General features: G+C 41.8%; 1 protein-coding gene across 1 annotated transcript in view; it reads left to right on the top strand.

The window, feature by feature from the left end:
- Positions 1-11,769, top strand: part of LOC307026984 (endothelin-converting enzyme-like 1) — a gene marked incomplete at both ends in the record, with an annotated part of 29,160 nt that extends 17,391 nt beyond the window's left edge. Inside the window, 2 exons of the mRNA XM_079695141.1 lie at positions 5,373-5,595; positions 11,671-11,769. Of these exons, the coding sequence (XP_079551267.1) occupies positions 5,373-5,595; positions 11,671-11,769 (322 nt within the window). The remainder of the gene's footprint in view (positions 1-5,372; positions 5,596-11,670) is intronic.
- Positions 11,770-12,500: the final 731 nt, after the last annotated feature.

Genomic DNA, 12,500 nt, shown 5'->3' with positions numbered 1-12,500 from the left:
TCCTAACCTTAACCATAACCAACACATGCCTAACCCTTACCCTTACCCTTACCAAGTCTTCACCCTAAAATGAATGATTCCCCTTATGGGGACCTCCATTTTGTCCCCATAAGGAAGGCGAGTCCCCACACTTGACTGTGTAAACAGATGTAGGTCCCCACAAGTAATGCAAGGCCACACACACACACATACACACACACACACACACACGCACGCACGCACGCACACACACACACACACACACACATACTATGTATACATCACTTCAGGGGACATTACATTGACTTTCATGAATTCCCTGGAGACTTATCCTAACCTTAACCATAACCAACACATGCCTAACCCTTACCCTTACCCTTACCAAGTCTTCACCCTAAAATGAATGATTCCCCTTATGGGGACCTCCATTTTGTCCCCATAAGGAAGGCGAGTCCCCACACTTGACTGTGTAAACAGATGTAGGTCCCCACAAGTAATGCAAGGCCACACACACACACATACACACACACACACACACACGCACGCACGCACGCACACACACACACACACACACACACATACTATGTATACATCACTTCAGGGGACATTACATTGACTTTCATGAATTCCCTGGAGACTTATCCTAACCTTAACCATAACCAACACATGCCTAACCCTTACCCTTACCAAGACTTCACCCTAAAATGAATGATTCCCCTTATGGGGACCTCCATGTTGTCCCCATAAGGAAGGCGAGTCCCCACACTTGACTGTCTAAACAGATGTAGGTCCCCACAAGTAATGCAAGGCCACACACACACACACACACACATACACACACACACACACACACACACACACGCACGCACGCACACACACACACACACACACACACACACACACACACACACACACACACACACACACACACACACACACACACACACACACACACACACACACACACACACACACACACACACACCATGTATACATCACTTCAGGGGACATTACATTGACTTTCATGAATTCCCTGGAGACTTATCCTAACCTTAACCATAACCAACACATGCCTTACCCTAACCCTTACCCTAACCAAGACTTCACCCTAAAATGAATGATTCCCCTTATGGGGACCTCCATGTTGTCCCCATAAGGAAGGTGAGTCCCCACACTTGACTGTCTAAACAGATGTAGGTCCCCACAAGTAATGCTAGGCCACACACACACACACACACGCACGCACGCACACACGCACGCACGCACGCACGCACGCACGCACGCACGCACACACACACACACACACACACACACACACACACACACACACACACACACACACACACACACACACACACACACACACACACACACACACACACACACACACACACACACACACACACACACAAGGTACAGTTTGGGCTAATTGTATTTCTCATTCTTTCCAGTATCCAATGTATCAAGAGTTTTGCTTTCCAGTTTCCAAGTCGTTACGGGAGCGCTTTCTTTGACTAAAGGTGGAAATCATTACTTTCTGTTTGTGTTTTCGACACACATGTATGTAAACTACAGGTTGACTGTGAAGGGCTCATTCTAGTTTAACATATCAAATGATCAAATGTGCGCTTTCCACGTTTCAACTGCACTTTGTGGACTACAGAGGCCTCCCTCCCTCCTCCATTAGCTCCAGGATCATTACCTGTGTTAATGTGTTGGTGCAGAGAAAGAGCCCGGCGTCTTTTCATCGCTCTAACTAGCCCCATTAAGATCCATTCAGCTAATGAGCCTTCACTCAGTGCGCTGTGATTAACACCGACTGCCTGATCTTCACTTAGCTCCGCTGTGACTCCATTACAGAACAAAGTGAACGCTGATGTGTAAACCTGTGACCCGGAGGGGAGATTTACGCCTGAGGGGAAGTTACTACGGAGCTGAAGACAAATGTTAATGGTTTATCTCATTTGGACGAGTCAGAAGAGGCAGGGTTTATCATCGGGACCACTGTATTTCCAAATGGGGGTTAGTGGGAAGTAGTTATGGGTAATTGTACTCTTTTTTTTTTATCAGATTAGACGTCTTGTTCTTAATTTTATTTTTTTGTATATTTTTTATTTCTCGCAAACGTTTATTTTTTTTATTGCAGTATTACAAAATAAAATCGTTTTTTTTTTGATTTTTTTTTCCAGATTTAACTTGTATTCTAGTATGTTTTATATATCATCCGTATGTATTACAGTAATGTACCTGGCAATAAATCTAATTCTGATCAATATTACTGCATGTTGAAATAGATATCTATCCATCTCGTTTTTAATAATAATAATAATAATAATAATACATAATATTTATATAGCGCCTTTCACGAAACCCAAGGTCGCTTTACAAGTCGGGTAGGGGGGGGAGTAGGGGAAAAGAGGCAGACAGGTTAGGGGGGGGGGGTCAAGCAAGTAGCGGAAAAATAAACCTATCAAACTAACTATATAGTGGGGAAAGCCTTGGTGAAAAGGTGCGTTTTGAGGGCTTTTTTGACGCCTGATTGTCAAATTCACTGACAAACATGTTGTAATTTGACCATCATCAGGTCAAAGCTTTCGACAATATGACAATACTCTATATAATACATCTGTGACATCATCCTGTGAGCAGCCATGATGAAAAAAAAAAAAAGTGAGAGAGTGTGTCAAACCTATATCACACATAGCATAAAATAAGTTTTATGACAAACACGTTTATAGTAGGAAATTCAAACACAACAAAAAGTACCCACAATGCATCCTGACAACGTACAAAATAATTGTTATTATTTTTGCCTTGAGTAAAATGTCACTCATCTCTCCCACACAGAGAAACACTGTAGTGTTACAATTATCATATAGATGACTTCCATGCATTTAGCTACACACACACACACACACACACACACACACACACACACACACACACACACACACACACACACACACACACACACACACACACACACACACACACACACACACACACACACACACAGACAGACAGACAGACAGACAGACAGACAGACAGACAGAGAGACACACACACCACACCACACCACACCACACACACACACACACACACACACACACACACACACACACACACACACACACACACACACACACACACACACACACATACAGCATCAAATCGTGCAGAGCAGACACACCTGTAACACATGTTGACGATCAAGGACACACCTGAGTCTCTCATTCATTTATTCCCCTGTCCCTCCCCCTTTCCCTCCCCCTTTCACTCCCTTTTCCCGTCAATTACATTCACTTCAAGTGCTTTTTTGGCTGGACCTCGGGGTGCTGTTGCCAAGGCGCTTTTGATTTAATATCTGTCATGCATATTGGGAAAATAAAATATAAAATGCGGAAAATAACAACAACATGCCTCGAGGTCTGCATGGAGCCTCGCAGTGGGAGAGGGGGGCATTTTGTGAGTGGATGTGAGCACCATCGGGGGCACGAAAACACACCAGAGCTCCATCGTCTGGAGGGGAAGACACAGCTTGAATACATAGATGAATGATCCATTTTCCTTCCTCCCGCACGACATCTTCCTCGCCCCTTCTGCTGTGACTCACTCTGGATGAGAGAGGTCTTAAACCCTCTTGACTCCTCACCACTCGCTCCTCTCCATCACTGTCTCTCTCTCTCTCTCTCTCGCTCTTGTTTTGCCTCAAACTTTTCCAACTCTCCGAGGGCAGATGGAAAAACAGAACTGTGGACCAGATGGAGCGAGGTCACAGTTACAGAGACAGTGTAGATGACACTTTACGGAGAACAACACAAGAGGAAGTGTGCGACATTAAACATTAAAGCTATGTCTCGTTCATTCATATGAAAGCTGCTCAGTGGCTTATGAGAGCAAAACGTCACAAATTACCCATCATGCCTTGCTGTCAGAGGATAGAGCATGCACAGTTGAGCTGCCCCTTAAGCCCCGCCCCCGAGCTCCCGCTCTCGGTTCAGTAGAATGAATGAAGAGAGAAAATAAATCTGGTTTCGGTTTTTAGTGCATTTTACAACTTTAAAAACCTAATGATTCAATTAAGGATTATAGAATTGTTCATACTGGGAAGTTTATTTGTTTTAAAAAAAAAAAAAATCTTTCTTGGCCGGGTGACGTCACGGACTGATACAGAAATTTTAGTACCGCCGTTTGCAGTGGCGGCGCCAGGGCATGGCTGGGGTAGGCTACAGCCATACCAAGAAATGGCTTAGCCCCGCCTTAGCCCCGCCATGAAAAATGATTTTAAAGTAAGCAAATTCAAATAATAAGCAAAATGCTAAATGTTGAGAACGTGAAAATATACGGGTCATGTCCACACCACACAAACTGATCCTGCTATAACAACAAGTGCATGATAGGGTGGTTTTGGAGCAGTGGTTAGAGCGTTGGTCATCAGATCAAGGGGCGTTGGTGAACTCCAGTTCGAATCCCGCCTCGGCCACCGTGTCAGGCCGTTGTGTCCTCGGGCAAGACACTTTACCCGCATTTGCTCCTGTGGGTAATGTCCACAGTAATGTCTAATATGTTTAATGTGTAAAGCGCTTTGAGCACCTGTAAAAGCGCTCTAATAAAAAATGTAATCCATTATTATTATTATTATGTTACTGATGCATTATGGTTGAGACCATTCAGGGTTATGCTGGAAGAGGGGTGCAAGGAATAGTCTAAGTAGTGGGGGAGTTTTATACACTAAAGGTGTGGAAATTCTCTGGGGTTATAATATCAGTGCGGCCGCGGTCAGATCAAAATGCCTCCGAATGCAATTTGAATAGACCTACAGCCAATCAGAGCAACGAAACGTTGGGTCTGCTGCGTCATGCCTTACTGATTGAGATCAACCGGAACCGCCATTCAGCATCCCCATTGGATCTTCAACGTGTGCTATCATACGTCACGTTCACAGGGATCCCTTTTGATTTACTTCAACACAAATGTGCCGTTTTATTTCATACAGTTCGATTTTGATTGAGACAGCGAAATAATCCAAACCTCACGCGTGGCATTTCACTGTCAAGGGGGGCGATATGGCGTGTACGTAATTACATTGCAAACTGACTTGAGCCCCACCACTGGATGGGTTAGCCCCACCATAGATTACCCAACAAAAATACTCTGGCGCCACCACTGGCCGTTTGGCCACTACGAATATTTTCGTCAGAGTCCGGAGCACTTCCTGGGGGCTTGGAAGAGACCCAGCATTAGCCTTAAATGTGTGAAGAGGCCTCTGTGAAATTCCTCTCCTATCCTCTTATATGGGTTTTGCAAAGCTGTTAAAGTCTATTTAGATACATTAACCAAATATTGTAACTGACACTTGACGTCCTTCTTCTTGTTTGCTCCTTATTTCCCAGGGTTCTCCATAACTACATGCTGTGGCGCATAGTGGCGGCTTTAAGTGAACACCTGTCCACGGCTTTTCGCAGCACCATCCACGAGTTCTCCCGTGAGATCGACGGCACGGAGCAGCAGCTGGAGCTCGGGCGCCTCTGCCTCACGCAGGCCAACAAACACTTTGGCATGGCGCTGGGAGCGTTGTTCGTCCAGCAGCACTTCTCCTCTCAGAGCAAAGCTAAGGTAGGGAGACGCTTTACTGGCGGAGGGTTGACCGTCGAATGAGATGAGTGTTCAGAGGTGGCGGTTCTAGACCAATTTTAACGGGGGGGCAGGCTGGGGTCAGTTATTTCATGCACAATACAAGCGGGTTAAAAAGACAAACACAGTATAAAGTAAATGTGTAAAATAAACATAAAATACAGTAATTGGTATTTTCTTTTGTAAAGTTATTTGTTTTAGTACATTTAAAGGCGGGGTATGTCATTTATTTCAGAAACACTTTTTGTTATATTTCATGGAATGCTCTTAACATCCCGATAGCAATGAATATCTTAAATGCTTTGACAATAAATACATAAAAAATATCATCTGTGGAAGCCGTGGCGCTGTAAAAAGCACGACCAATCATCTGAGCCGGCCCGGCTAAAGTAACTGGATGGCCGACCTGCCTGTCAGCCTTCCATCTGTGCACAAACTTATCTCGTGCCCTCATTGGTCATGTGCGCGTTCGTGTGTGTTGGAGGAGGGGCTCTGTAAGGAAGTGGCTGTGTATTTTCAAATTCTAGCGCACTAAAGCTGGTTTCTCCAAAATGACCTACCCCACCTTTAAGATTACAGTCCTTTGTTTCAGTGTTTTTTTTTATTTAGAGTATTTGTTTTAGTAACTTTAGGTGAAAATGTAATTAAAAAACAATTGCTTTTATATAAGGTAATGAACAGTTTAATCTCCACAGTACATCCGGGTCTCTGACTTGATTTAGTTCCAATAAATCGTAATATTGTAACCTTTTTTTTTTTGGAGGGGGGCCAGAGGAGGAGTCCCAGGTCAGTGTTGCCCCCCTAGAACCACCCCTGCTGTTCAGAGGTGGGAAGTAGTGCAAACGGACGAACTGCTTACATTTTGGTTGTCAAATATCACTATGACCTCACACATCCTGATTACAGCGAGACTCCAAAAAAAATCATGCTTATTACACAACAAATTCCACACAGATGTCTAATTGGATGAAATGATGGAGTACAGACATGTTGGACAGACTTGAATGTGGGCGGAGAATTATAGTTTTGACTACAAAAATATTTTACAGCCATCCAGGACATCTGTGATCTTGGAACCATCACAGTTTTCCTACAATTTCCACAACAATCAACCCCATTATTTTTTACTGACAGCTCTTTCATTTTTATTTTCTAGTTCAACATTTACTTCTTATGCGTTCGCTGGGTTCCAGCTGTGTATGTGGACATGGCCGAACGGTTTTGATTGATTCCTTTACTGGGATCTGGAGATATGTTCCAAGCCAATCAGAACTGTATCTGTATACTTCTCTATCACTGATGCTTTTGTATTTCTATATTCCTCTCTGCCTAGGTTAGTCACCTCTAATCCCCAACCTTTGACCTTTGTTCACCCTCTTTTTCACCTTAATCCTTCCTCTTATGTATTCCCATCGTCTCATCTCAACTATAGGACATGGGGATATGGTTCCCGATGGGATTTCTAACCTCTTTAACCCCATTTTAACCCCATTCTCCTTCCTTAATCCCTCCATCATCTCTCCTTCACTTTCTCCTTCATCTCCAACGCCATTTTGAACACAAATACCTGTACTTTCTACTTCTCACATGTTGAACACAAATACCTGAACTTTCTACTTCTTACATTTTGAACTCAAATACCTGTACTTTCTACTTCTTACATGTTGAACTCAAATACCTGTACTTTCTACTTCTTACATGTTGAACTCAAATACCTGTACTTTCTACTTCTTACATGTTGAACACAAATACCTGTACTTTCTACTTCTTACATGTTGAACTCAAATACCTGTACTTTCTACTTCTTACATGTTGAACTCAAATACCTGTACTTTCTACTTCTTACATGTTGAACACAAATACCTGTACTTTCTACTTCTCCCATTTTCCAAACAGGCTGGTTCCTTTAGTCTGAATGTGTGTTTGGTGGCGTGATCATTATTATTTAGAGTCATTGCGTGCCTATTGATTTGAACACGATCCGTGTATCCATCATTTCCTGGTCTTCTCTAAAGAAGAGGGACCAATGGAAACGTTGTCATGTTGCCGTTGGTCACCATGGAAACATTCATTAGCTAACAATGACATTATTGTTCTATTAATATAAAGGGAGGTCAGGTACTCTTTAAAACAGCTGCTAGTTATGGGTACTTTTTACTGAAGTACATTTCAAAGCCTCTTTACTTTGACTTGAGTAAAGAAGTTTAGTCAGTACTTCTACTTTCACCAGAGTATTTTGAAACACGAATATCTGCACTTCTACTTGAGTAAAGGATGTGTGTACTTTTGCCCTCTCTGCCCAACACACTTTATCACACCTCTAGTCTTCTCTTTACTTTGCTTTAAATCTCTGCCAATGCTCAGGACTATAAAACACAAAGAAACCCTGACACAACTGGAAAGCTTCTGCGGTAATTACTTTCTACGTACTGTGCCTTAATTGAAATATAAGTTCCCGAGCTCCTCATCTCAGGATTTTAATAAGATACTGAGTGTAAATTTCAACAATGCTTCAAGCTAGTGAAGCTTTTCTGATTAATTCAAGAATAAAGAGAGTGTAGCCAGATGAAGTGGCTTCTAATTAGAGATTGTGATATAACAATTACTCAAGTATTGTATAATTTTGAGGTATTTTACTTGAGTATTTCCATTTTCTACCACTTCATACAGTACTTCTACTCCACTACAAATACTTCTACTGTACTATAGGTGTGATCTTAGGGGACTTGTTTTTCAATTTTTTTATTAATCAGAAACGCTCGACTAACTTAAAGCATCTTATTCAAAATCTTAAATAGAACAATTAAGACCTCCGGAACTTAAATTCCAATTAGTACTTAGAAAGTAAAAGGTGTGCAGAACATATTCAGTTGCATCCGAGTTGCTTCATACTTTTCGGACCTGAGCTTTGGACCTCAAAGACTGTGATATAACAATTACTCAAGTATAATTTTTTGTATTCCCACTTCATCCAGTACTTCTACTCCACTACAAATACTGTACATTTGACTCTTCTGCGGTACTCCACTACATCTTAAGGGTCTCTCCTTTATATTTTTTAATTAATCAGAAACGCTCCACTAGCTTGAAGCATTGTTCAAAGTAAATGTAATATCTGTAAAATCCTAAATAGAACAATTAACCCAATTTGTAAGAGAAACTTCTGCAGCAATGGAGAGTCAGGACTCAGAAAGACACGAGGAGAGTTGGAGCTTTGATGTCAAACACTGATATTTATTTACAAGTATCGGCCGGAGAAATTCACATCACGAGTCACACAGCCAGAGATTCTGACTGCACTGGTGGGTTGCCATTTCAAATCTGCCACGCCTCTCTCTCGATAGACCTTTTAACTAGTTCAGAGAGAGTAAACAACATATTTGGGGCGATAGACTAAACAGCTGGGCAACCTGAATCACTTGCTTCTGACCCTTAATGGCCTCGAAGCCAGCGTTCCCACAGCCGTAAACCATTTCGTGACCGAGAGTTGAACTGGTTTATCAAGATAGCTGGAGCCTCCCATTCCTTAAGAGAGATAACAGAGCCAGGGTTGGTCGTAAACGTCAACACACAGAAAAGGTTAAATATCGAGGAGTAAAGACAGAAATATTCCCTCACAGAGTTTGCACTGGAGTTTGTTTTGCTCCAAAAACAAGTTAAAAAATGAATTAAAAAAAGGTGTTTTCACTTGAAATAAGTACAAACATCTGCCAATAGAACAAGTGAACATGTGCTTGATAAGATTACTTGAAATAAGACAGGATGTTTAGATAAATCACATCTTTTAATTAACTGGGAGGACTCATTTTGAACTATAATTAACCAGAGTCAGGAAATGTTGCAATATAAGCCGCAAATATTCAAAAGTTGTCTGATGTTCGTTGGTGATTTTCTAATAAATATGTAAAAGAATACGTGTTTCATCTGAAATACAATTCAAAATAATATGTTTTTACTTAACAAGATGATGCATTGTCTAAAACAAGACCTGATATCTCACTGCAGTGTCACTTCTGAAGTTAATATGTCTTAAATCAGGCGTAGAGACATATTCTGACTAGATAGACAAATATACTCGGCAAGATGTTGAGTTTTTGTAGTGTGGGAACTGAAATTCCAATTTGTAGAAAAGAAAGTAAAAAGTGTGCAGAACGTATTCAGTTGCGTCTGAGTTGCTTTAAGTTTTTTAGACCTGAGCTTTGTTTCAAGTACCTCCAATTATACTTTCACAGTTCTTGACTCGATGTACATTTCTAACCACTTGTCCAACGTTGGCAGGTTTAGAAAGTCTCACGCTGGGTTATGTCATTCTGGTGCTCTGGATAGCACTGATCACCTCACATCGAATAGGATTTAGTCTGCAAGGTGTTGGCACGTCCACAGGCTGGAGACCTCATTATCAGCTTTGAGAGGTATCGGACCTGTAGTTTCGTGGCCATGTTTTCGGCCTTGACTGACTGCCGGATGCTGCTTACCTCAGCGTGAGCAGAAACTAATGAGTCTCAGGAGCTGGAGCTGAGTGACGGGAAACTCTGCGGGAAAGAAAGGTTGCTCTTGTTATCCTGAATCTCCGATGTAGAGGTGTATCGGACGCATCGTGTCCCGGCGTCTTTTAGGAGTGGGAGACGTGTTTGCAGTAGTTTGAGAAGTTAGAGTGTTTCTTGGAAGTTTGGACGGCAAAGGTTGCTCAACAAATACAGACAGAAGGAAACGCTTTAGCAAGACTTAGGTTTACATCCAATAGAGACATGTTTTACATCTCCATCATCATGGCATAGTAAATCATTTGGGTTTAACTGTCTTCAGTCTAAATTACATTACATGTCACTTGTTAGAAGCTTTTATCCAAAGCAACTTACATACTCAATACTGTGGGCAATCCCCACAGGAGCACTTTGGGGTGAAGCTACCAATAACAAGTATTTATACCTGGTATATCAGTATGTAGTGTTTCTACTTTAAAGAGTCCTCTCCTGCTGATGTTCAGGTGTATATCAGTATGTAGTGTCTCTACTTTAAAGAGTCCTCTCCTGCTGATGTTCAGGTGTATATCAGTATGTAGTGTCTCTACTTTAAAGAGTCCTCTCCTGCTGATGTTCAGGTGTATATCAGTATGTAGTGTCTCTACTTTAAAGAGTCCTCTCCTGCTGATGTTCAGGTGTATATCAGTATTTAGTGTCTCTACTTTAAAGAGTCCTCTCCTGCTGAAGTTCAGGTGTATATCAGTATGTAGTGTCTCTACTTTAAAGAGTCCTCTCCTGCTGATGTTCAGGTGTATATCAGTATGTAGTCCCTCTACTTTAAAGAGTCCTCTCCTGCTGATGTTCAGGTGTATATCAGTATGTAGTGTCTCTACTTCAAAGAGTCCTCTCCTGCTGATGTTCAGGTGTATATCAGTATGTAGTGTCTCTACTTTAAAGAGTCCTCTCCTGCTGATGTTCAGGTGTATATCAGTATGTATTGTCTCTACTTTAAAGAGTCCTCTCCTGCTGATGTTCAGGTGTATATCAGTATGTAGTGTCTCTACTTTAAAGAGTCCTCTCCTGCTGATGTTCAGGTGTATATCAGTATGTAATGTCTCTACTTTAAAGAGTCCTCTCCTGCTGATGTTCAGGTGTATATCAGTATGTAATGTCTCTACTTTAAAGAGTCCTCTCCTGCTGATGTTCAGGTGTATATCAGTATGTAGTGTCTCTACTTTAAAGAGTCCTCTCCTGCTGATGTTCAGGTGTATATCAGTATGTAGTGTCTCTACTTTAAAGAGTCCTCTCCTGCTGATGTTCAGGTGTATATCAGTATGTAGTGTCTCTACTTTAAAGAGTCCTCTCCTGCTGATGTTCAGGTGTATATCAGTATGTAGTGTCTCTACTTCAAAGAGTCCTCTCCTGCTGATCTTCATGTCAGTGTGTAGTAGAGACACTACATACTGATATATTGGTCTAACATATTTAACATTGATCAATTAAAGATCTGAAATAATTGAAATGTGGCTTCTTGAGCTGACACCGGCTGATCTTCCTCTAACTTAAAACTTCTTCCATTTTGATTCCCCTGCAGGTTCAGGAGCTGGTGGAGGAGATAAAGCTCTCTCTGGACCTCCGTCTGCAGGAGCTGGACTGGATGGACGAAGCTACCAAAGATGCGGCAAGAGAAAAGGTCCAAACCCCCCTCTTACCTTCTTAATTTCTATTCTATTTTATTTGTTTTTACTTTCACTATTTTATCTGTTGTTTAGTGTTGCACTGTTGGAGGAGCCTGTGACCTCAGATTGTCATTGATATATCTACACTGTAGCTATGTACACATGACTATAGAGCGGTGCAGTGACAAGTCCTAAAACCAGGAAGTGAGTCAGCATTTCTCCACTTCCTGTTCCCTCGTCTCAGAGCCAATGGGATCTCTCCATAGGTTTTGGAAAGTAGCTGAGATAAGGTCTGTGGTTGAGACACATTGAAGAGACGGATCACGTTTTGCTCTAAGACATTAAATCCATCAGCAGTGACCCCACTGGTGATTTCTGAAGAGTTGACGTGTCTGAGAAACGATGGTTGTTACCAAGTGGCTGAATAGGACTACAGAAGTCGTGCAGGCCGTTGTACGTCATTACTCCGAACACGTAAACACTCCTCTAAGTTAGTTTATGTTCTGCTTGAAAGCAAGTCCCTGCCTCCTGCAGACTGTTCAAACAAACGCTTCAACTTGTACCATTTAGAATCTGTATGTTTGAATATGCATCTTAAAGGTGGGGTAGGTACGTTTGAGAAACCGGCTCGAGAAACACTTGTTGTTATATTCCATGGAATGCTCTTAACATCCCGATAGCAATGAATACATTAAATGCTTTGACAAAAAATCCATAAATAAATATCATCTGTGGAAGCCGTGGC

The sequence above is a fragment of the Notothenia rossii genome (genome assembly GCF_949606895.1).
Source record: "Notothenia rossii genome assembly, contig: scaffold_413, whole genome shotgun sequence".
NCBI lineage: Eukaryota > Metazoa > Chordata > Actinopteri > Perciformes > Nototheniidae > Notothenia > Notothenia rossii.
Note: the sequence above shows the minus strand (reverse complement) of the source record. Positions and strands in the feature narration are given on the sequence as shown.